The 26,569-nt window shown below is 33.9% G+C and overlaps 1 protein-coding gene across 6 annotated transcripts in view; it reads right to left on the reverse strand.

Annotated features, from left to right (window-relative positions):
• Positions 1-225: 225 nt before the first annotated feature.
• PCDH17 (protocadherin 17) overlaps positions 226-26,569 on the reverse strand; it is an 87,754-nt gene continuing 61,410 nt past the window's right edge. For 3 of the 6 annotated variants that reach the window (XM_032442071.1, XM_015851690.2, XM_015851691.2), the window contains 2 exons: positions 9,549-9,623; positions 226-1,465 (listed from right to left, as the gene is read on the reverse strand). In XM_032442071.1, coding sequence (XP_032297962.1) covers positions 783-1,465; positions 9,549-9,623 — 758 coding nt within the window. In that variant the 3' untranslated portion in view covers positions 226-782. Of the gene's footprint in view, positions 1,466-9,548; positions 9,641-26,569 lie in introns of all 6 variants that reach the window. The other 3 variants (XM_032442074.1, XM_032442073.1, XM_032442072.1) reach the window with 3 other exon arrangements.

Consider the following 26,569-nt stretch of genomic DNA (forward strand, 5'->3'; position numbering starts at 1 on the left):
CAGGACAAGATGGACTATATCATTTTACATTTAATCTTAATATGATATGTAGTGTTTTACCGGATGATCAGGATATGTCTGGTTGAATAATGATCTGGAAATGGTGTGTGTTTGTTTGTTTTTTGTTATTGTTTTTTTTTTTCTTTTTTTTTTTTTTTTTCTTTTTTTTTTTTTTTTTTTTTTTTTCTTTTTTCTTTTTTGTTTTTTCTTTTCTTTTTTCTTTCCTTTCCTCCCTTATTTGTGGCAGATAACTTTGTACATAAATGTTTACCACAAATGAATGTTAATGTTTGGCGTCGCTTGGACTACTACAAGAACTCTTTTAGGACTTTCCGTAGAAGCCTGTGGTGACTGCTGGAAATCCACCACAGAACAGAAATATTCAACCCTGTTTTTTCTTGGGGTTTATACGTAAACAGTAAAGTCAGCATCAGCTATTGAGGACAGTCTTAAAGTATCAGACGTATTTCCATTCCACTTTCCTATCAGATTGTCAAAATGGTACCGTCTTTTCTTCATTTGTACAGTTCTTTGTGTACTTGACTCTGTCCTAATGAAAGTTTGGTCAAAATGAAACCAGTGTTATCTGTCAAAAAGAAAGAGCAGTGAAAAGAACATACTCGTGGGCACTTCAGATGTTCACTAAAAGCCTTAAAGCAGCATTGGTCTTCCTTCATTCTTGTAAATCATTCCTGTTACAGCCAGGGGATTTTATTTTTTATTTAGTTAGTTTTAGTCAGCAGAAGAGGAACATAACTGCCAGCCTGTCCTTATTTTCCCCCTCACTTTCGGATGGCCACAGGGTCATTTCCCCGACAGTCCTGCAAGAGCTTGTCTATTTCTCTCACAACTTCCTCGGCATCCACCGACTCCCTGCCTAGATCCCGGGCTGAACGGTCTAACTGCTCCAGAACAGAGTCCATCTCACTTGAGTCTCGGCTCACTCGGGAATGCACATCTGCAAAGGCCCTAGCCATCTGATCTGATGTAATGAAGGGAGCGTCTTTTGACTGTTTACTAGGCGATAGATACTGACTGTCAGTTGACAAGTACTGGCTGTTTGGTTCAGCCAAGGCTCCTGATTTCACTTCACAACCATCCAGAGGTCCTTTTGTTGAGGTGCAAGGCTCAATGCATGTCTTGGTTGGGCTGCTCGATGCTGAGGGAACCTCCTGAAGTAGAGGACTCAGGGCACGTTTGGCTTTTAAATAAGGTTTAACATTGGCAATGAGAATAGTGTGCTCTCTCTTGTCTTTCCCAAATGTACAAAAAGTCTTTTTCCCAGTGGGATTCACAGTTTCGTAAGTCTCAGTCTCAACATTAGCTTCAACTGTGGGTACAAAGAGATTTGTGCGATAATCTGCATTCTCAGCCTGGCTGGCTGCAGGGAACTGTGGCATCCAACATCTGTCAGAATGACCAAGCACTCTGCATTCATCTGTGCAATTAACACATTCTTCTTGTTCTGCAAAACAAAGGAAAAGAGAAAAACTCTCGTTATAAGTGGATTCCTTTAATGAAGTATCTGTGATCAACTTCTGATGGACTTGACATCTGGTTTCATAATTATGGAGAAAAAGAAAAGCTATAATTAAAGTATTTCAGAAGGATGGCATAGATCTACTAGTTGAGACATTAGATTTATTTAATGCTATTCTCCATGTATTAAAGCATTCTGCCAGCCCAGTGGAAGTAAAAAGGGGTCATTAGAGAATCATTCTCAGTGGAATTGAGCTTCAGCTGTAAACTAATCTGCTGTAGAAATCTGTTAGGCTTTGTTCTGTAAAACTCATCCTAGAAAATAGTGAGCAGTACTTAAAGAACTCAAAAGGCATTATCAGGATTAATTTTTCAAATCAAATAACTGAGCAATGACTGCCTTTCTGGAAATACAAACACTTCACAAGAATCAGCAAGCTGGCTTTTCATTTTTGTCACCTCCGTTTCTTTTGTAATTGTTATGTTTGTATGACAGTCACGAAATAAAAAGGTTTTCTTAAAAAGCCTACTTTTCCTGCTGAGAACTGAGAACTAGAATTTTCCATCAGAATGCATTAAATATAAGCTTGTCAAAAATTGCATATTGCAATTTTATTAGACATGAGTATGGATCATATAATCAGCTTTACCATTTTTTTGTTTTGGTGCAATAACTGAAAATGGATTTGCTCAATACATACAATTTGGAAGAATGACAAACCGTGACATACTATTTGAAATGATAATGATTGTAGGATTTCTATATTCTTATTTCTTTCAAAAAAATACAGTTAGTTTTTTAAAATTATTTTTATTTTTTATTCTTTTTAATTCACTACATTTCTAGAACATAAATTTTAATACTTCCCATCCTACAATGCTTTTAAAACCTTATTTGACTGTACTTTTGAACTAACAGAATATGTTTGGGTCACTACTTACTATTTTGAAATTGTATGCATGACTCTAATTCAATTTCAGGGAGCAGGAAAATTCTAGAAATACACTTAAATCATGGATTTTGTGAATGCTGGTATGTATTTTTCTTTTTTCTTTTTTCTTTTTTTAATTTTCAGGAATGCACAACTATGATGCAAATTATCCTCACTTCTTTCTTGAATTTTTCAGTACTCTCCAGTCAATGCTGACCCCAAAAATCCTTTTACTATCTCTGGGTTTTGATCAACCACGTGTTGCTATTAAGTATTTTGATCAACAGAGTGGACATATTGCTTCCAAATTTTATTTGAAGAATTCAGTACATACAAAATGCCTTAAATTCCAGTTGGATTTTAAAAACAAACAAGCAAACAAAATCACCCCCAAATACTATAAATACGCAGGTGTACATGTATATGTCAGGATTAATTATACGCATTCACAGAGACATCCACAACAGGTCTTGACGAAAGCTGAGCAAACTTCTTGAACAGATTACAGGACAAATTCTAACTGATCATAATCTTTTTAAATTAGAAAATAACCCACAGTATAGACATATTATGATGTCTGTAAGTAACCACTAGATTCATGGAGAGTTGCACTGCAGAAACCTGACATAGAAGAATCACTTCTGAATTATGACTTATGAACATAGGACTGTAAAAAGGAAAGGGACCTGGAAATGTTGGTTCATGCTCAGTTGAACATAAGCTGACAGTGTGCTCAGGTAGCCAAGAGGGCCAATGCCATCTTGGCCTGCATTAGAAATAGTGTGGCCAGCAGAAGCAGGAAGGTAATCATCCCATCTCTACTCAGAACTAGTGAGGCCGCACCTAAAGTACTGTGTTGTTTTGGATCTCTCACTACAAGAAAGACACTGAGGCCCTGGGATGTGTCTAGAGAAGGGCAGCAAAACTGGTGAGGGGTCTGGAGAACAAGTCCTACAAGGAGCGGCTCAGGGAGCTGGGATTGTTTAGTCTGGAGAAAAGGAAGCTCAGGGGAGACCTCATTGCACTCTACAACTTCCTGACTGAAGGGAGATTGCAATGAGGAGGGGTTTTGATTTTTTATTTTGTGTGTGTCTGTGTTTTGTTATGTTTTGCCTTGGTTTATTTTATGGGCTTGTCTGGTTTTAAATCTAAGTATATTTAGTTACTTATCATGATAAGAAAATAATATATAACTCAAAATTCACTTAGATCTGTGAGTCATTAATACAGTTTTTAAAAAAAAAAAAAAAAAAAAAAAGTCATTTGGCATAAATCCTTCCTTCCTTCCTACTTTCCTTAAATCTAAGAATGGTATATGGTATAAGACTTTCAGAAAAGAAATAGGAAAAGCAAGAGAGAATGAAGTACAGTTAGAGAAGGATACAGAGTGATTTTTGAGGTAGAGAATATAACATACATGCTTTAAAAACAAAATTTATAGGGGATCTCCAAACATAAGCAAGCTTCATAATTATTTTAGCATGCAATACAAGCTGAAGTAGTCACAACATAAAACAAGATGAAAATATATTCCCAGCCCTAAGACTGCAATGCACTGACAGAACTAGGAAAAATTCTGATTTTGCTTCACTTGAACACAATGGAATTGGCACTCACGCCTGCAGGCACAACATATGTGAGACAATTACTTAATGACAATTGCTTAATTGCTTATTTCATACACGTAAAGGACAATTTAGACACCTCATTCCAACCATTAGTTCACCCCTACTATGGTTTTTGCATCTAGTTTTCTGCAGCTTCCATGGTGTGCAAAAAAAAAAAAAAAAAAAAGGGACATAGAGCAAGAATACTGGAGAGGAAGGTTTCAAGTTTTAACAGGGAATGGGCAGTAGATAATAAAATCTGAAATCTGGTTAGGTTTTATTATTCATAGAAATCCAACAGAAATAAACAACAAAAACTAAAATAGTGCTCCAAGGGCAATGCAAACCAAGACCTTTCTACAATAATTGTGGAATTTTAGATTTTGTAAATATTTCCTTTGTTTTGTTTCTGATATTTTTTCTCTTCCTCTGAATTCTACAGAGTGGATTTGTGATAAGCATAGCCTCTGGCTTAAAAAGTGGATCTAGATAGTAACGATAAATAATAACTCCTTAATTTAGGATTTTCTCTAACCAATCTGAAATTATTTTACTCTTATACGGAATTCATGACAGTGCTGAGTAATGCTGAGTTTTTGGTCCTTTTAAAGGATTCTCTAAGACATTAATTTACTTTTGCTAATTGTTTTGTTTTGCAAACTTATCTATCTTTTGCATCTTTTTAAAAAATATATAATTTCTGTTTCTTTAAACAAAATCAAAAATTAAAAAAAAATGTATTTCTTAGCTGCTGTTAAATGCTCTGAACTGCATAAACAATGAGCAAATATTTCTCCCTGTCACTTTGCTCTCTTTTAAATTATTTCATGAAAGCAGAAATCATCTTTTTTCCACTATATCTCATAGAAAATAAACAAATAAATAAATAAATAGGATGTAGCACTGTTTGTAAAACATGATAACCATATTTAATGCACTGAGAGATCACACTTTTTACAGCCTTTTGGCCTCTAGTTTTATGTGTCTTAAAATTATCTTTCTTAATTTTCTACTTTCTACTTTTCAATATTTACATGTATATAGGCTGCTTCAAAAGTAGTATCTCCTATTTTACTATTTTGGTCCATGACATCAGAGGCCAGTGTCAGTTGATGGTATGGCAATAGTGGTTGAAGCTCCCTGCCAATATTTCACTGCATTTTGTTGCTCTGTGACAGATGGCAGCAGAGAGACACCCTGACAAAATGATGTCTGACACGAATGTGCAGATGAAACAATTGGGTTTTATTGAACTCCATGCAGAGAAAGTTGCTCCCATTGATATTCATCAGTGCTTATGGAATGGCTACTGAAATCAAGGAGTGAGTATGAGCACAGTACGATGACAGGTCTTAGATTTCAGCAGTGGTGACAGTGACATGAAAGACAAATCACATTCTGGATCGTTGTACACATTTTTATGAGCATGGAATGCAGTCTCTTTATCACTGGTGAAAATGCATAGCTAATGGCGGTGTCTGCTTTGAAAAATAGTGTTTTGTAGCTTCAAATTTGTATTTCCAAATAGTGTTACTGTATTCTTTGTATCTGTTATAGTTTCCAAAATAAATAGGAGGTATTACTTTCAGAGTAACCTACAAACATATAAAATGCAGAACTGAACAACTTAAGAAATAGGAGATTCATTTCTCCAATATTATTTTAAATTGTGAATGTACCGCATTAATAAAATTATTCCTTGAACTAACACTGTAATGAACAAACTTGAGATGCAAGATGAAGATAAGTTCTTAGTCACTTGAAACACATTAACTACTTTAGGTACTTAGTAGTGTGCCAAAAACTTTGCTTTGCGGTTTTCAAGACTGATTTGTTTAATTTTTTCACTGAGTTATTTCCTATGATTTGAATTTATTATTTCATGTATGCACACATATGCTGAATATGAAGATAACTTACCGTATTTGCATGATTCATTGACATCAATAAAAATACAAAGTTTGCTGGCAGTCTCTTTAAGTAGAAGAAATATTTAACATATAGCATGTATTTCATGCATATTGCATGTCACAACTTCCTTCCCCTTCTCATTTCCTGCATTTGCTAAAGCAGGATTGCATTCATACTCATAGTATTGACTAACTTTCCATTTCTGATCCTCAAGCACCTTGGCAGTGAGAGAATAAATACTTAGCCAAACAGGAAGGCAGTTTTGTGAAGAAAAATATCCTGATTGACCTTGAAGTGAAAACCACCTATTCAAGCAGGTTCATGAGCTTTTGTACTCTGGTTTTGAAAATCTGTGCCTTTCACTTCAGGTTTTTTGTTTGGTTTTTTTTTTGTGTGTGTCACATTGTGGGAAATGGATTTCAGATATTGATTATCATACGTTATAAGCCACTCATCTCACTATTAGCTTGTAATTTTGCTTGCTACATAGAACAGACTGAGGAAAATCGAACAGGCCCTTTAGTACTAGCAGTAGAAATTCCAAATATGAAATGAACTATCACCACCAAAGGCCAAATTAGTGTTAGTGAGAAAACTGAAGAAATTTAAAGGTACATATATAAATATATATACATTAAATAGGTCAAACACAGCACTGTACATCAAGATGCGCTGGTAGAGAGATATGCACCACTGGTCTTTATTTCTGTGCTTGTCTCCCTCGTGTTGAAAATAAACCTTTAACAGTGCAAGTGTGTACAATAAACAGAAGCAGCCTAGAGGTTTTCCAAACTCTCTGGAGCTCTAAGGGTAAACAGTCAGAAGTACTTCATGCACTTCAGGGAGAACACACACGAAAATAGAACTGCTAAATTATCTGCCATCAAAAGAAAAAGAAAGAAGCTGTCTGGAAACAACAGTCACCTAGATAGGAAACTTTTACTGGACTGAAATTTAAGATGGTTTAGGAAAAGAAGTATGTTGAAAAAAATGCAAATGTCAATGAAAGGTATGTATTTTGGTGTAACCTATGACATATGTATTTTATTCTGCCTTGCCAGAGAAGTTGGTAATTAACATCTGCATTCTATATTAAGTTTGATGCAAAAGATGCTCTTATTGTGCTACCCTTAATTTCCTATTCTTTCCCCATAAATACAATGAATACCTTTAAATACAAGTACTGACTTCACTGTAAATATATTTTACTAATTAATCAGTTAATGCTTTGGATATCTGGCTTCCTTCAATGGTTAAAACTGACATATTGCAATTAAATTTATTAATCACATAAAATTTGCATAATGATAACAAAGACATATGTAATTTTTTGCCTTAAGAAAAGGAAAAAACAACAGTGACTCACAGTAGCCAAACTGACTTCATAAATTGTTTTCCAATTAAATTGGAACCTAATTTTAATTGCACACACACATACATGAAGCTGCAAAGCAAATAAAAAGTAAAAAAAAACCCTGTACATAAAAACTCACCACATAAACATTTCCAAGAAATATATCATGAAAGATGAAGAACACTGTGGTCTGTATAGAGGTACACCATATAATGCAATGTGAAGGTTTGAGCATAATGAAAATCAGATTTAAAATGCATGTGTGCATTATGTATATATTACCTACACACAGTCCTGGACATACACATGCATACATATATAAAATCATTTTCCTCCCTAAATCTGTAATTGCTTTTATCAAATTGTGTTTGAAGCAAAGACAGAATAGAGGTCATAATTTATAAGATTTGACTTGGTAAATAGTCATTCATGTGCATTCTTTTCCAAGAGCTCACAAAATGTTCCTCTTTATGAACACAAGCTCATCAGTGAAGATTTAATTAGTATTTGTATAAAAAAATACATAAATAGCAGTGTATATTTATTGTATAAATAAATACATAAATAACAGTGAACATTTTGTTACGTTTGATTGTCCTAGACAATGCCAATTATTTTTCCAGGTGTCTTACTCATTTACTGCTTTCCTCTCAGCAGGTTACACTTAGTTTTTACTATCACATTAATAGCTTCTTCTAATAGATGTTTGTTTTATTTTTTCCCCTTCTTCTTTTCTGTCTTTGGTGCATTGGGTCTGTTAATTATTCCTACAAGCTTGTGTAACACCACTGGAATATGGTGCTTTGGAATGTAAAGCTGCATCTCTATACCTGAAATAGTCAAGCTAAAAAATAAGCAGTAACTTTCAGGAATGGTTCTCTGGGATGCCTCAGTGAAAACAGCTTCAAATTAAAAATACAATTGAGGACTGATCCCTGTAAGTGTATATTCTTTCTGAAGCTTGGAGTTGCACACTGCTATCCACCTTCACCCTTGAAATATTCTGTTTTTCATTGCATTACACAGTGGGCAGTGATCCACATATTACATATTACTGACCCTTGCTTTACTCTACAAAGAAAAAGACTAACATTTGAATACATACATACAGTTCACACTGAATCCCTATCATTTTACCCTTGATTGTGTGTGTGTTCATTGCTGAAAATATTTCCACTAAAGCTCACTCAATAATGAACCAAGGCATATGTTCTGTATTGTATATTTCTCTGGTCTGACCACAAACATATTAGGTAGGGCATTGAGAGGAACAGTATTTCCTTTAGGTTAGTAGAATAATGTGCTTTGTATATTTTAATAACTTGAAATAGACCTGGCCTGTATTTTCTGTACATATGTATAAACAGATGGACAATAAACACTTAATGTCCAAGAGAGAATATAAATAACTTGGCCTTTCAGAACTTCTGTAATTCCTGTAATATACCTGAAAACATCTTGATTTGAGACAGACAATTGCCTTTACTGAGGAACTGGGAGGATAGTATGTAGATATTTATCACAGGAGGAAAATAATGCGCTTCTTTCACATGTCCTAAGGACTGTGGCTATATGACACTTCTGACAAGAACAATCAGCTAAAGTACTTCTTCTGTGGTTGGATTCCTGTTTAATTACAATTGATTTTGACATAAACGAGCAGAGGTAAACAAATACTTCTATACACATGCTTGCTGTTATTAAACAGAGCTGTCGCCATTCTGAGTATTTATATTGGCTTGTCTGTTTCAAGGCTCCTTTCAGTTAGGCAAAGCAATTACGTAGCTCAGATTAGCAGTATGACTGGCAGTAGAATAAGAACAGAATGTCACTTTTAAAAAACTCTTGAATTTTGTGGTCTGATATTAAAACAAAGGATTTGAGACCTATAATCCTTACAAAGTTTTCTCCTGTTGTTTTTTTGTTTGTTTGTTTGTTTGCTTGTTTGCTTTCTTGGTTGCTTACTTGCTTGTCTTTTGGACAGAGGATAAATAGAATATATTTCTGACACTGACATGGCATAAGGCATTTTAAAGTCAAAAAAAAAAAAAAAAAAAAAAAGCTGGTAAGTCTATGGATTTAATTCTAGTTCAGTTGTCCCAGACCATAAATATTGGAGGAACACAGCAATAATACAATAAGCACTACAGAACATTTAACATATATATATATATATTACATAAACATGCTTCATATTTATAATTTAATTGAAATCATATATTTCTATTTAAAGACAGTATAAGAGAAAGAAAACATTTTCATTACCTGAAAATTTTCCATCCTCACAGCGGGCTGGTCCACAGATCCCAACAATGGGTCTTTGGCCTCTGCCTTGCTGTTCTGGAGGCAAATCAGACCTGTGAGTCACAGACAGGAATAGGCTCTGCTTCCAAAATTCCCAACATTGTCAGAACTTCCAAAGCACAAAAACAATTTCTATCATGTTCTGGGCATAGCCCATGGCCTTTCACATTTATCCATATGCTTCTCAGTTGTGACTGTACAAATGCAGCCTTTTATAGCAGACAATGGACACAGCACCACGCACTGAAAAGGCAAAGGACAACTCAACGACCCTCAACAACCTTAACGGGAGGTGAGTTGCCTTAGAAACTCCTGCTTATGTTCTATTGCTGTGCCTTGACAAAATCACTCAGAAAAAGGGGATGAGATTCTTCTGGGTGCTTAATTATCTGCTTTCCTATCTGCTGGGGTAGCTGTGAGGGAAATAAGTGTGTCTCTGAGTAGTAATTTCTTCCTATTGAAGAAGAAAGAGAGGCTGAGAATGGACACCCAGTTTTGGCTACTAAAGTTCACCTATAAGTCAGACTGGTACCCTCTATAATTTGAAGCAAAAGGACCATATGGCAGTCATGAAAAGATATTTTGGCTTCTTCCCCATCCTGACATAAAAACCTTTCCAAATCCAGTGCTGCAGGCAGGAATATACAAGGACTGTCTATGCCAGCTTGGCACTTAGCAGTCTACGGGGCAACTGTAGTGACCTGACATGTTCATGGTTTTAAACAGTTAATCTTGCAGAGCCCAAAAGCAGCTTCCTGGAATATAAAAGTGATGAGACTGCAGTGATTAGCACAAGGAAATAGGTTTGAGGATCTGCTAAAAGGAATATATTTTTTATATATTTTCTTACTCAATCAAAGCAGTTCCACAACTTTTACAGTGAGATTATATCAGTACTGACACTCTAATATCAATAATTTCCATATCTAATTTTTGATATTTAGTAAAAGCTAGCACTGTATACTGTATTGTGATATTTAGGAATCCAGAAATTAAGCAACCCTATGTTGCATCCTATACAAATAATGATAGATCGTATATTCAGAGACAAGGTAATATGTGACTGTAAGAAACAAAAGCAATGTATGGGAAAGAAAGACAATGTTAATGAAAATATAACCATGCTGTTGACATTTCCTGAAAATATCAGTGTAAAACCTACATAATTTAAATACAGAATCCCCTTTTGTCACACTGCCAAACCATCACTGATTAGCTATATATTATACTGGTGAGCCTTCCTCACCAGTTGCCAATTATCTCAGCATACAAATCTTTAATTACAAAACGCTAAGTTTTTTGCTTTGTAAGCTTGTCTCAATTTTGGATGTGACAACTTGTTTACAGACATTGACTGATGAGGGTGAAACTGAGGGGAAAAACAGGCTTCTAAAAAAATCTGTTTCTATATGTTTCAGTGGCTCTGTTTACATTCTGAATATAGGTAAATTCTATTGAATTGAAGAATATCAGGTTCTGTATGGGAGCTTGATTTTGTCCAATACTGAATCAACATATGAAAGCTTTCCAAATGCTATTCTCCTTTGCAGAATTCCTCACACACACACACACAAAAAAGGCTATACTCATGCTGAATCATTCAAAATCTGGCTACATTGGTGGGGGGAAATAAATAAATAAATAAATAAACAAATAAATAAATAGATAAAATGAATACAGCTTCCTCCATATTCCTGCCACCATGCCTGGATTTACAGTTAAAATCTCCTTTACCAAGGCAAAATGAGACCATGTCTGTTTTATACTGATAGATGAAAAAGCCCACTGGGTAATATTCCTTACTTCAAAAGGCTGATATAAATGTCTTACATTTTGGACTTCATGGGAGGTGCAATGCATCTGATGGAGCAAGAGGGAGAACGTTTCTTGTCTCAGAACTAAAAAACAACTTAAGAGGTTCAGTCATCTTCAAGAACTCTTGTTTGGACACAGAGAGACAGAAATGCCTTCCCAAGAAAAGAAAATAAGTAATTGAACAGTTTCATATGGAGTCTCCCTGTGCCATGATAAGTAGCATATTCATTACTGTTTGATTAGATGGTGCCCCAGACTATTGTTTAGCAGATTGCTCGTGTTATGTTTTATCACCACCTTCAAACGAGATCTCAGAATGGGAATACCCTTGTGCTAATTTAAGGAGCACCCGCACTCTTTTAGGAACTGGAGTTTCATAATGCTTTCCTCCTCAGCTTTCTGCCTGCACGGTGCTTTAATTAAATCAATCAGAAGGAATAATAAGGGACATGTTTTAAATTTGTCTCTCTAAATATAAATATTTTGGTAAGGAAAATTGTACATGTAAATAGATAGAATAAAATATTTTCAAGTTCTCCATGAACTGTAAATGAATCTCCAAAAGGTACTGAAGATGATTTCAGGGTATGCATGTCTTCATTTCCCCAGATACTTCATCAAAACCCCTGCTTTCAAGATCACTTTCTTCTATTTCAAGGATCAAGGAGACTCTATATATTAGCAACACTAATACAGAAAATCTCTCCTGGAAGTTACAGTTATTTGCAACAGCTGAGCTGCTCAACTGAGAGTCATAATTTTACTTGTCATCTTTGCATGTGTTACAGCTTCATTGGTTGTACTGATGTTAGAGGACTGTGACACGACCAAACATATCTTTAAGAAAAATGGATAATTTAGGATCTATTTCCAAAGATGTTGGCATCATGTGTTCAATATTTTCACTAATATCTTCACTTTTAAAGTCTTCTGAACATTAGAAGTTATTTTCCTGGTCTCTGGAAATCTTTCACTGGCGCCATATTCCTATAAGAAATGTGTTTCAGTTCTGGAAGTAGACTTAAAAGCTAATTACAAACACCACCACAAGTCAGATAAGTCAATGTAATTGCTCTTACAAGTGCCCTCAAATTACTTGTACAAACACCCTTCGAAGGAAACCCAGTAGTGAGGTAATAGATAAATTAAACACTTTCTGCCAAAGCAAGTAGTAGCTGTAGCTGCTACCTTTAAAGCTGCTGAAGAATTCAGAATATGTCATCCAGTGCCTATTTGTTAAATTCCTTTAAAATACTGTTACTGTGCAGAGATGATGGAGATGCTATACCCCTCGAAATAGGACAGACATGCTACAAAATGCTGCAAAATAGGATTAAGTTTTGAGTGTTTTTAAGACCTTTCCCTTTATATGAAGATATCCTCATGATATTTACTTCATTTACAGCTTCATGCATATCTTCCACCATAACTTCATTTAAGTGGTTGCCACTCCTGTCAGCTTTTTTGTTCTCTTGGAAAGAAAACACAAGAGAAAATTCCACAAATTTCTTTAATTTCCAGTATCACTGCTAATGAGAAGGGGAGAAAACTGAATCTCATGATTGCCTTAACTCCCAGAAAGACAAAAAATTGTTATGTGAAGTACTGTATTTGAAATCAAGGCTCAGTGGCTCAGGCTGACCTTGCACAAATTCAGTGAGAAATTATAATATAAAAGAATAGTCTTACGGGAAGCAAAAAATCAAGCTTTTATCATTTTCTTCAGTTCATCTGTTAAAACACGCACATGGTACATTTCCTTCTCAGGTATCTAAGACACAGTTTAGCAGAGCGCTAAACTTATTTGTAAGCTCTCAAGTGACTTCGCAGTTGCAGCTGAAGATGGATACAAGGCAGCTAATTTGCTACCACCAAGGGAAAATGTTCTAACATAAAAACATTCCCTCCCATAGCTTCAAAACTGTTGAGCACCTAGGGAGCCTGACTATTTGTAGAGTTGATACTCTGCATATGCTTCCTCCGTAACTGTTACATGCATACACATCTGGCATCTGTCTCTGTGTTAAACAGACTTAATTGTCCCTAATATTAATATGTAATAAACCTCTAACCTATGTGATTAATACAAAGGAAATAAATGATAGCATATTTATAGTGTTTTTGTTTGTTTGTTTTGTTGCTGTTGTTGTTTGTTTGTTAAAAGTATTTTTGAGTTATTGGCAAGATATTCAAAAAGTTCTTCAGTACTGCTACCAACAAAATATTTTAGTTGTGCCTTCTAAATTTTTTAAAATAAAAATTGTGCATTTTCATATCAGAATATATGCATTTTGTACAGCCTCTTAATCAAACAGGGTTGTTTCCTCTGTAAATGTTTTAGCTGGAATTCTTTTTTTCTATTTATTCTCTCTCTCCCTCTCTCTCTCTCTCTCTCTCTTTTTTTTTTAAAAGAAAAGAAAACAAAAAGAAAAATAAAAAAAACAAAAAAAAACCTTTCTTCATTTTTACTCCACATTCTTTTATCCATATTAGATTTCAGAGCTCATTTATTTGCCAGACATAGCTAGGTCCATTCAGAAGACATGTCATAATTTCTCAGGTGATGTTAGGGTGACTCTATATCCTAATAAATTATTCAGCTCACTGTTGCCAGTGAAGTCAAACTCAGGCAAAGAACTTGATTTCAGATTTCAATATATTTTGAAGAGATCAAAGAGCATGGCAAATCCTGTTCTTTGGTTAGTCAGACCATGCAGAACAGTAATACTCTAAAAGATACAGGCAGTTGCATAGAATGAACACTAAACAGAAGACTTTTTGAAGTTATTTTAGCCTTTCTGTCTATGTTCACCTCAAACCTTCCAGCAAAGTAATACAAATAAACAAACAATAACTAATACTGGTAATTTGACATCTGCCATCATCCATGGTAACACAATTTAATATGCTTAACAAGCATCTTTTATAAGAAGTTATTTCTATTAGGAAGGCTATAAAGCATACTCTTTCCTAAAGCAAATATAACTGCCTAAGTCTGATGGAGATTCTCCTTAAAGTTCCAAAATTAAACTATGCAGTTTTCAAATGACCTGGCTGAAGGTCCAGCTCTTACCATGTACATTAAATCCTCCTGAGTGTGAAGGCAAACTATAACTTTATTAGCTCTCTTCTTTAAACTTCACTAGCATGCAATATGGAAAAAAATGAGATTTTTCATCTAATTTAAGAAATTCCGGGAGAGTTATCATTAGTCAAAGGATTAAAAAAATTTGACACAGAAAGTGGACTGAGGTGCTAAATATCATTTTATTATCTGATGCATAATATCAGCTATAAGAGAAAGAATAATCTTTCTAGAAGCAGAGACAACCATATAATCAAATTTCCAGCAATTAAAATTAGATAGAACTATTATGCTGACTTTAGAGACAATGGAGAAGAGTGGATTGAAAGTTACTTTGCACTTGGTGATAAGCAAGTAAAATACTATCTTCACTAAATGCACAGGCTGTGTGCATCCAGGTAGATCCTGAAGTTGCCTACCTCAGTGTCAGAAACACATACACACAATGGTTTGACTTTTTCAGTTGAGTTTTCAAACTTAACATATTGTCTGCTGTGAGTCTAAGAGCACAATTTTCCTTTATTGAATATAAATGGGACTTAGGTGCATAACTCAGCATTATGATTACTATTTTCCAAGATCTGCTCCTAATGTTTCCCTGTTAGTATGAAAAATGTCCCCCCCGTAAAGCAATATTCTAGAAATTACCTGTGTAACTTCTAATATTTTTGCAGAATATTCATTTGCCATCTAGTCAGATAAAAATTCCTTTTCCACCATGATATTTCCTTGCAAAAGTAAAATAATGTATTTTTCTCCTCTGATATTGTGCTACCACGCTGATGGCAAACTACATCTTTTACAAAGGTAAAATTGGCTTCAAAGTACTGCAGTTCAAATGCCTGCAGGAACACACAGTAATTTGCTGATCTTCACTGATCTTCCATGAGGCTGCAGATCTGGTACCATCTGACTTCTTGTCAGAGCTGTAGCAGGGAGTGGCTTTGCTGATGATGTACAAGGACTGCCACCTTTATACAAACAAAATGTTTTACCAGCATGAAGAAGTGATCTTTATAATTTTTTTTTTAATCTTATATTTTTATTGCCAGGAGTTTAGCAAGAGAAATTTAGAGCAGCTGATCAGCTGTACTTTGTGTACAGAGCAAGTTGGGATAGTAGGCAGCACGTCATTCTTCCTCCTGATTGAATTTAGAGCCAAACTCCCCACCAAATCTCCTAGCCACTGTACCCTGATTTTGCTGCCCAGGTTCTGTTGGCTCCCAGTTCTATCTGAATACCAAACATATCATGACATTGAGTAGTATGCAAAAGAGTGCTAAATTCCAATTTGCTCTCATATCTACAGTTCAGACCTACAAATCTTTTGCAAATATTACCAAAGCATGCATCTAAATTATGCATAAGTAGGAAATTAAGAGGAAGACAGCTTTATGTGTCAAATTCTTCATGCCTTCCTGCTTGTCCTGAGAATGAAGAATTGATAGCTCTGTAACTCAGAATGAAATTTTAGGCTTTCTGAGATTCTCCAAAATAAAACACAATATGCCAAAATAAGATTTATAGAATAGCATACCCCAAACCCCCACCAATGACTGACCTCATTCCTAAAAATGATTCTGAGCTCAAAATTCCTATTTTAAAGGTTCAGTATACTTATGCTTTCCCATTCATTATATCTATGTCTTTTCAACATCAACCCAAATATTCACCCTTCTTTAAATAAATTATCAGTCTAAATTTGGCATATGCTTTTGATTAAGTGATGGCATTTCTGAGGGAGTCAGGCTGAGATGATAAACAAGGATCCCCATACTGTCAACAACTTTGTTCATAAAACATCAGTCACAGTCCTCTGAAAAGCTGACATGCTTATTTAGCAGATAATTTTTTTTAAAGATAATCAAGTGGAAAATCAATGATGGTAATCCTGTAGAGCACATCCGCATTATCAAATGTTCTTGTGATATATTAACATGGCTACATTTAGCCACTAGAGCCTACTGGTTTACATGATATTTAAATAAATTCAGTTACAGCTGGATATTACAAACTGCCTCCATATTTTCAGCTAACTTATCTTGAAATAGATATTCTCAGTTTCAGAGGGGATTTTTTTGATGGAAAAAAAAAAACAAAAGCAAACAAATAAACAAACAAAAAATAAGGGCATATTAAGGAAAAACAAGCATAAATTTGCATGAAAAAAAATATAGAACTAGTTGTTTTTAATAGGTTAACTGCACAGAAAGAAGCTATTATGTTACTCCAATTTTCAAGTAAGAAAAATGAAATTGTATACTAATTTTAAATTTCTATGCAAAATGTCTCTCTTGAACTTCCCTAGAATTCAACAAAAATTAATTTGACTCAAACTCTACCTTTGAAAAAAAATCATATCTATAGTAACATTATATTTTGCTTACTGTGAGAATCTCTTTTATAAGACAAAGAACAAATTATCACTGAATATAATTGCCTGTTGAATCTCAAACAGAAACAAGTGGAATAAAAATATAAAATGAAGCATTCTGCGGAGAGAGGGATATGTGTACTTCAGTCACTATTTCTTTTCAGTTTCTGGAAAATACAGCATTTTCTGCATGTGTTGCAGTTGGCCTTCTCTATGATGATAACATGTACCTCTGATGATACGGATGGATACATCTAAAATTCAAGTCTTCCTTCTAGCAAGACTGTAATCCTATACAGAAGGTCAATGACAATCTGCCTATTAATGTCAACCAGTTGCAAGTAGTAAGCAGCATTTTCTTATTTGGGTTTTTCTCTCCCTGCTTTGCTAGCTGATTTCTATGGGGACCTCCATCTATTTACCATACTAAATCCTGTTGTTCATCTAACACATACTCTTTGTTCATTTCCTAGAGGTAGACAATCAGAACTGGCATTATTGTTAGCATTCTCTGAAGACACAGCCAAAGCAGATGTAGCTAATCCCCTCCTACTTGTTATTCAGCAACCAGTGTCTGCCAATAGGATTTGGGAATCCCAAAAGACATTGTTTAAAGGGAAGGGTTAAAATCAGCTTCTGTAATGCCATTCTCAGTTCTTGAGATCATTCATCATATTCACAGAATCTGTTCCATGGAGGAACAAAGGTTGCTGATTAAATTAACTTAAACTAGATGGACAACCATCTGAGTGAATTTGATCGCTGTCATGATCTGAAGTAACTTTATTAATAGCAAGAAGCTATGCTGGTACAGATACTTCTTTTAATCTGTTTCCAAGGCCCACGTATTCCTTGCAAAAGTCGCCATTTGGGAGGTATCACCTCTAGAGCTCAACTCCCTGAGAAGCAATCATATTAACTGAAACCTGCTGGGGTACTTGATTTAACATTAAAGTGAATTTATCAGCTACTCCCAACTTTTTGAGAGACTAATTGAATTATCAAAGGCTGCAATGGGGAATGTAAAGCCTTCTGAGATCAGATTTGTAATATAGATAAAATCCTTAACTAGTGCCATGTGATTATCTTAAAATGTAGTAACAGGCTGAGGGCTAGAACACACCTGATGTAAGATTTATTTTGCCTGTAGAAAATGTCTCTCTGCTCATCAGAATTACAGGAAATGTAATGAAGTGTTATACACAGGAAAAGGATAAAAATTACAACATCTTCAGGTATGCTGCATGCCCACATGCGTAAGCTGCATCATTTTTTATATGTGAGTCAAGTTACATATTTTCACTTTTCACATTTTATTCCCTTTTGGAAGGAATATACAATATTCTTCATTTTAAGAAGATGACACATGATCAAAATCAAGCATGAGTACATTATGTTCCTGAATTAGGGCACATAATATTGACACTATTTACAAAGAAAAGCTGCTGAACATGAACTTCATCTGTAAAAATTCAACTTTGCCAAAAATTTGACAAAATAATTATCTAGCAGTTTATTTATTTTAAATTGTTTCTCTTTGATGTGCATATAATTTTGGAATTATAAAATAGTTCTTGGCAAAATAGACCAGTTGGGACAGATGAGTGGCAAAATTACAGGGCAAAAGGCAGATTTGTATCCCACTGACAATTTGTCAGAGAGATCATCTTCATATAGATACATAAACATAGATGCTCACAAGGATATCATTTAACATATATTACAGAAACAAAGCTGTCATCCTCCATATGTATGAAAAAATACATGCTATTAATATACTGTGAATATAAAAGTACAAAAAAGTCAAGCTGTTCTGATTTGCAATGAAGCGTTTTTATGAAATGACCAATGACAAACATGCTAAATATTCAGTTTCACTTTACCCTCTGTATGATAACCTGCTAACAAAACATACAGTTCTATGAGCCATGGAATTAATTAATGATTATTTTCTGCACTTATTTTTTTTTTAAAATTTTTGTGTGAGTGTGTCATTATGGACTAACGCTTTGAAAGGTAAGACATTTTTAAGTTTTCTTGGTAATAGGCATTGATAATGGCTTTCTTCAGTCAAGAGTCTCCAGTTTTTAATAATTCGAGATATCATTTTTTCACTTATATTGGGCAATTATATATTCTATTACATACGTCTATATCTAGATAGTAGGCAGAAACTTATGTCTGAGTCCCATGTGCTTGGGTAGATACTGTTTCAAAAGTTTCTGGTAACCAAGAAACCAGTCAGACAAACATAGCAATTTCAGGAATTTCTAAAATTGAAAACAAACTGAAACATGAAAATGCATCCAAAAATCAAACATTTTTATTTTTATTCTTTTCCACAATTGCTTTTGGAAGACTGATCTCTCTAACCAAGTCTTCTTCTTCTTGAGTATGTGCAAAGCACCTAGGAACTCATGAACACTACTGTATATTACGTACTGGCTAAGTTTTTAAAATATCATATTCTGGCCCAATCGATGTAGACAATCTTTAAATTAATTATTGTGGAACAGCTGATAATCCAGAGCCAAGAAATGCAGACTGCTTCTGACACTGAACTAACTCGAATATTTCCACTCAACATCTACTAATGTTATGCGGTGTTCATACAGCTACATACTTTTCTCCACATGGAATGGAAGTGGGACATAGTCACAGATTCTGACACTCATATGCCCCAAAGGAAGAAAGTTCATACCCCACCTAGGTATCTAAGTTCCTATTATAGTAAATATCAAATTCAGTCTACATCAACAGGATGTTTACTTTAATCTAGACATCTACGTTTGAGCTGAATCCCACTGCTAAATAGCTGTAAGAATTAATCCAAGTGTCTAAGTAGAGATGTAGGTTACCATCTTTAAAGAGAAGTATACAAAAAGGCTTGGTTCTCTACCCTAAACACAAAATTATTTGTCTTCTATGAATGTAGAAATATATTTTGCACTGAATTTTGGCCGAGATTATGAGTAGAGCTACAGAAATGATGTCAAACAGGATTCATTTTGTTTCTGTGTTAGGAAAAGTCTATTTTGATTTATCAGTCTTACTACAAGAATGTGCTGTTTCATTGACAGTGTATTCAAAAAGAACTGTTTTGAAATTTCTTGGAAGGCATGCTCCAGCTTGTTGTGCCCAGCTGTTTTACAACACATAGTTAATGAAACTCATGTCCTCCTACACCAGTGAAGAAAGATCTAATTTAAGTTAACTTGTTCATATTCCTACTTCTTCCATACAGAAAAGTAATTTGTGTATAGATCTCCTAGTACTACTTCATAAAACTGCAGAGTAGATTCTGTACTCTCATATTTTGAGGAAAGTTTAAGGAAAGGATAAATTTCAAGAGATTACAGAACAAAGTTTGTCATAAGAGGCCAACATATTAGATTATAACAGATCGAAATATACAGACTGGGAAGAGGGGGAAAGGCAAAAGCATCGGGCATAAAATAAGGATTGCAAGTTTAGACTTATTGTTCTGCAGAATGCACTATTTTATAAACCTTCAGGCCACAATAATTTAGATGTCATTTATTGGGATACAATTTTAATAGGCATTCAAGATCAGTGAAGAGAGAGAGAGATATGGTAAAGGGAACTTTAAACCAAGAAAGACTAAGCATGCAATTTTTTACATGAATTAAAAATAAATAAAAGGGAGTATTTTTTCAACAGGTCATTCTGAAAAATACAAAAGAAAAAACAACGTTTTTTAAATATCTAAATAATATGTGTCGGCAAACAGATTAAGAGGAAAGGTCTAGTGTCTTCTCATGATTTGCTCACATTAAAAATAAACCTGCAAACAAAGCAGTGATTACCAAGATCTTCCAAATCACCTCTCAAAACAGTTTCTTCTTCTCAGTAAGAAATAAATGCTTTCAAGCTCAAGCTTTACCTCTGCTAAATGATTGTTGTTAAGCTCAGCTGTGTTGTGTGTGGTTTATTCCAGCTTTTTATTTTTCCTCCTTAAGTTGATATTAAGCAAAACTGAAAGAAACTGTTATGTAACACAAAAGAAGTTTGTCTCCAGTAAGCCCGATACCAGAATGCGTTTCAGCAGAACATTATTTTTCTGTCAAGGTTTCTTTTCCAGTTTTCACTGTGTTATGAATATATATTTGTTTATACTTATACATTTATGTAACCAAATCAACCATCAAAAGGTAAGAACTAAAGTAGCTTTGTAGGAGGAAAAAAAAAAAAAAAGAGATGTCCAAAACACTGTCCAAAACACTACACTGAAGTGTAGCTGAACATTAACTTGTTCCACACCTTCCTGAGACTCATTCAAAATAAGATGAACAGGAATTGATGAAGTGGTGCTTTCTTCTGTATGTTGAAAACAATCTGCTTTAAAATTGTACATCTGCAGTTATGAAGATACATTTATGTAAGAAGTATTTTAACTTGCATGAAATTTAAACTGTTGTCAAGTGCATGAAAATTATTTATTCCTTAACAATTATTTTTATTTTCTTCCTTTTCCGTATTCCTCAGTCTTTCTTTCACAATATGAATTTCTGTTTATCTGCTACTGTTCCACTCCCTCTCTTCTCCTCTCAAAATATGTAGCACAGTGCTCTTTGATACTTGACTTACAGTTCTATAATGTTCAGATTTTCATTTTTCCACTGAACAAAAATATCCAGAAATAAGCCAGATAAAGCTGAACAAAACCTAAATGGTTATCACTTCAGTCTATTTTACTTGGTATATAATCATAATCTCCAGTATATTTATTTATTTATTATCAAATACAGATTTAATTAAGTTGTTGTATATTGACTACAGTTATATAACTGAGACTCTAAATCGGTCACATGCATACACAATGGCAAAAAGCAGAAATAATGTCTCAAGCATGATATGTTTTTTACAGATATAGAAAATCTCACAATATGAACAGACAGATTTTAATTTAAAATCTTAATTCTTAACTGGTATCTGTGTCTTGCAGTACGGCAGGAAATGACAAGGCAAAGTATTTCATGCACTATAGCAAAAATGCCTTTTCAACAAATTTACACTCAGCAGTAATGAGCTATACTGTGTGGTGCTCAGTCTAAAAAAAAAGTGTGAAGAAATTCCTCCACCCAGCTCTCAGGTATTAAGTCTGTACATCTTTTATGTTGTCAGTTCAGCTTCAGGCAATGAAGTAGAAGAACCTGTTCTACACATACTATTTAAAACAAGAGCAGAAAACCTAAACCTCCATCAATCTACTGTCTTTATTTTATGGTTTATCTGTGGCAAAAATAAATCATAAGAAAGATTTGTTCTGATTTCACAGACTGATCCACCAACTTGCCAGTATCTGTGAACCATGCTATCCTACAGAGATTGCTAGTAATGGCACAGTCGCAGTCTTATATACCAAGCTACTGTTATTTGCTTCCAATTACAGTATGTAAAACTAGAACTATAAAACGTGCATGCACACGCTACATACTCACAGTCATACAAATTGACGTGGTTGGTTTATTTTTATGCATAAACATTTCCTAAATGATGTATTCTCTTTCAAAATGTCTACCAGGACAAAAGAACTAGAGTATGAGAATGACTTAATTTTGAATAATTTTTTGAGATGAATTTTCCATCTGAATCCTTTGAGTATGAGACACTGCAGGATATGTAGTTCCTTCAGCAAATTACTTGTGAGCTTTTCAGGAAATAATATATCAGGTTCTGAGCTGTGACTTTTTAAGCTCTGACTTTTCAAAAAACAAACCCTACAGAGCTTTACAATCTCACATGTAAAACTTGGATCACAAGAGAAGACCCACAATAGACCAAGCATTTGCCTACCTGAAAGAAATAGTTCAACAGACTGAAGTCTATTTGTGGTGTTATGTAGGGTGAGACAGGAAAGAAAAGGGAAGTTGAGAATGCTTGAAAAATATTTTTCATTAACAAGAAGAAAATTAAAATATTGGGGAAAGAATTCATTCTGCTTCTGAATCCCTACCCCAGAATGATCTCTGTTTTTATGTTAACCTTGTGAAAAAATATCTGTGAAAAAGTGCAGTAGCAGTGCCATTAAGTGCATGACTTCTTTAGTTAAGGGCCACTGGTCAAACCCAGAGGGCCCATTCAGGAGTCACTTTCATTGAAATAAATAATAATCTACTCAGAGCAAAAAAGAGTGGATGGTGGAGGGGTAATGAAAAGGATTTAATGTAGTAACTATGCATGTAATGTACAGACACTTTTTTCAGACAGTTCTATCTAGACCACAATTTTATAATGTATTCAAGCTCAGCAGCATAAAATAGCAACTAAGCAGAGATAAAAAAATAAAAATAAAAAATAAAAAATAAAAAATCTGGGGCATTCTTTAAAAAATGATAGTTCGATTTGCTTTTTTTTTTTTAAAAAAAAAAAAAGGGGGGACAGAAAAACACCCAAATAGTGGCACTTATTATTTAGTGGCACTTATTCGATAAACATTGTTAAGAAAATGCATAATCTATGGATTATTTATATATTTTTAAGTATGAAAGAAGTCTCAAAGCGTAAGCAATCAAAAAACTTCTGAAGGAATTAGCTTTTAGGGTTTTTGACCTGATATCATATTCATTTAATCTACTTTAGGAAACTGCTTAAGGAAACATTCTGCTGCTTTCTGAAAGACTGACTTGGGGATTATTGGAGCTGTGTAATTGTTCAACTGATCAGACTAAAAAGAAACACTTTGGTTTACACTTATCTTGCAGAAATGGGCAATTAATTCGAGACATAGATTGCTGTCTGAAAGTCTTGCCAAAATAATTTCTATCTGAGAGCAACTATAGCTATGTTAAAATATACATATATTATGTGAATTGCCTCATTTTCTAACGCTCAATCTTTATTTAACATCTGTTCTTTTCCCGTCCCCTGCAACATAATTATGCAGAAATCCAGCATAAAAACAGGTTGATCAGTGAAAAGCAGGTAGCTTATTATTTATTTTTTTTACATTGATATGTTTATTCCTTTCTCCTCCCATCCCCAGCTCTCCCCCCTTTTCATTTTTCATTCAGCATTTCATTTAATTTGTATACCCTTTTTATTGTGTTCTTGAAATATGTTCTGTCAATATATGGAAAAACCTGAAAAATAAGTCTGGGAAATGCATGTGATCATATCAGTATATTGCAATATATAGTGCATGTAATGGGAGAGAGCAAAATTCCCAGTTTCTCCAGCTAAAGAAAGAACTTATTACTTCACCATGCTCACTTCAGAAAGGTTTATGGTTCTTTTTAAGACATTCTGTGTAAAAGTTGACAGTGTTTCAGTGTATAACTACATATGTGTTTTCTTATCTCCAAAATAGGTTCACTTTGCCTTTCTAATTTTGACATAAACTCAGTGTACGTCACAAAAGTAATCATGGTTTCATGATAAATACTACTCATTTTGCATTACTTCATTTCAACAAGTAGCACTTGACATTTAGCCTAAGAGAGATGTAAAATGTTACCCTGACAGATGTTCAAAAGGTCCACTAAAATGTAAGAGTTCCTCAGTGCAGAAAAAGGTACAAGATGTTGTTTTTCCCACAATTTCCAAGATCACTCATTAAGATAATTAAAAGATCCTAATTCACCCAGAGAGATAAAAAAAGAAAAAGAAAAAAAAAAAAAAAAGTTGTGTGGCTAACTGATAAAGAACTAGTGGAAGGCTATTAAATACTCACTTAATTCATTAAAAATAAAAATAAAAATAAATAAATAAATAAATAAATAAATAAATAAGAGGATGTAAAAAATTACAAAAGACAATGCTATCTGAAATAGAATGGATTTCATTTTAAATTAAATGTGTAAGCAAGCAAAACAGAAATTAGAATCTATCATAGACAATTCTATCTACTTGAACCAGAAGTATTTAGAAAATGTTAAACTGATTTATAGAAGAAATACGTGAATTGAGTCTTCACTCTCATATTCTCATACTCTTATTTCAATTTAATATTGAAAGTATTTGAGATCTCTATTGTATTTTTTTCTACATTTTTTTTCAAGCTTATGCAAAAAAATGTTGATTTTAATAGCATTCCAACCTGCTTGATGCATAGAGTTTTTTTACATTTATGTGAAGATTCGCTCACATTTATTATTTTACAGTTAGAAGAGATGGTATCCTTTATTAACAAAACACCATGTAATCTGATAGCTCCTGCTGGAGGAAAAACAATAAATGTTTCTATTTTCACATAAAAGGTGACAAACAGCTAAAAAATACCATAGAAGACACACATAAATTCTTTGTGTGTGTGTGTGTATATGTGTGTATATGTATAAATGTACACATATGCAGCTTCTTTACTGCAGGCTTTAAGGAAAGGGAAATTATACCATCACAGTAGTTTTAACACTGTAGATTAAAAGTGATTAATAAAATAATGATTTATATCTACATAGGAATTAAAAACATAATAATAATAAAAAATCAGAAAGATTAATAGCTTTCCTTTGGGCAAAATTACACGTAAGATAGTTAATCAGATTATTTCATTTTCATTTGTCCTTCTGAAAGATGTCTGGGTCTCTCTTCAAGTAGGTTAAACATCATTTTCAAAAGAAAAAACAACAAACAATCAACAACAACAAATGAAAAAAAAACAAAAAAAACAAACAACAACAAAAAAAAACAACAATAAAATAAAGCAAAAAAAAAAAAAAAACCCTCAATTTTCAAATTTCCCTTAGTGATAAGCTAAGTAGAACTATTTCATTTTTTTCTTCTAAATAATGTCTAATGCTAGAAATTTCTTTAATAGCAAAAGATCACATGATAGCTTTTGACAGCGTGCCCAGCAAGGTTAGCCATAAATATGTGCATATGTAACAGAGTAAGAATTCTTTTGTAATGCAAAATGTTGCTTTTTGACAAAATAATATATCCGTGCCTAAGGAATTCTTCGGTATATTCTTGAAAGGACTCTCTTTATGGTTTCTCTTTTAAGTTACTGAATCTGCAGTAAACTTTCTGTTTCACATCACCTTCAACTGCTCCCAGCAAGGGAATCAAAGTATAAGAGTCAGTTTAGAAGGAGAGAGGAAAAGCTGAAGAGTGTTAGAAGAAACTGCAAAACATCCTGCTCTTCATGTATATACTGAAATTGCCTTGGAAGACTGCTGATAACTACCTGCTATGTAGTGCATTGCTACTTACTGTGCACTAAAATTTACCTAGAAAATACAGATTATTGGAACTGGTCCAGACAGACTGCAAGTGAAGGGTTTTATTTATTTATTTAATATCATTTTTTAATTTTTATTATTACTGTGTAATAAAATATGTAATAATTCCTATTATAACAAAAACATCAGCATCTTCAGTTTAAATACAAAAAGGGATGTTTAGTTTATGGTAGAGATTTTCTGATTGTCATAGATTGTATGAACAAAACTGCAATTCTGCATTGTTGCACTGCACATTATATCATACTCAATTGTCTTCACAATATCACTTCAGGATTACGCCACAACACACTAGCTGATGGAAGAACCTAGCATCTTCATTGGTACAAAATAGTCTTTGCCTTCCTTGTTTCAACATAGCTTGTCTTACCCTGACCTTTGTCCTTGTGTATTAAGGTTGAGGATACTAATCTGCAAAAGCCTTGTACTAACCACATTTACAATAGGAGTGATCAAATACTTCTCAACTCCCAAATAGTGAAACCAATATATGGAATATATTACC

Source organism: Coturnix japonica, chromosome 1 (assembly GCF_001577835.2).
Source record: "Coturnix japonica isolate 7356 chromosome 1, Coturnix japonica 2.1, whole genome shotgun sequence".
In the NCBI taxonomy this organism is placed as follows: Eukaryota; Metazoa; Chordata; class Aves; order Galliformes; family Phasianidae; genus Coturnix; species Coturnix japonica.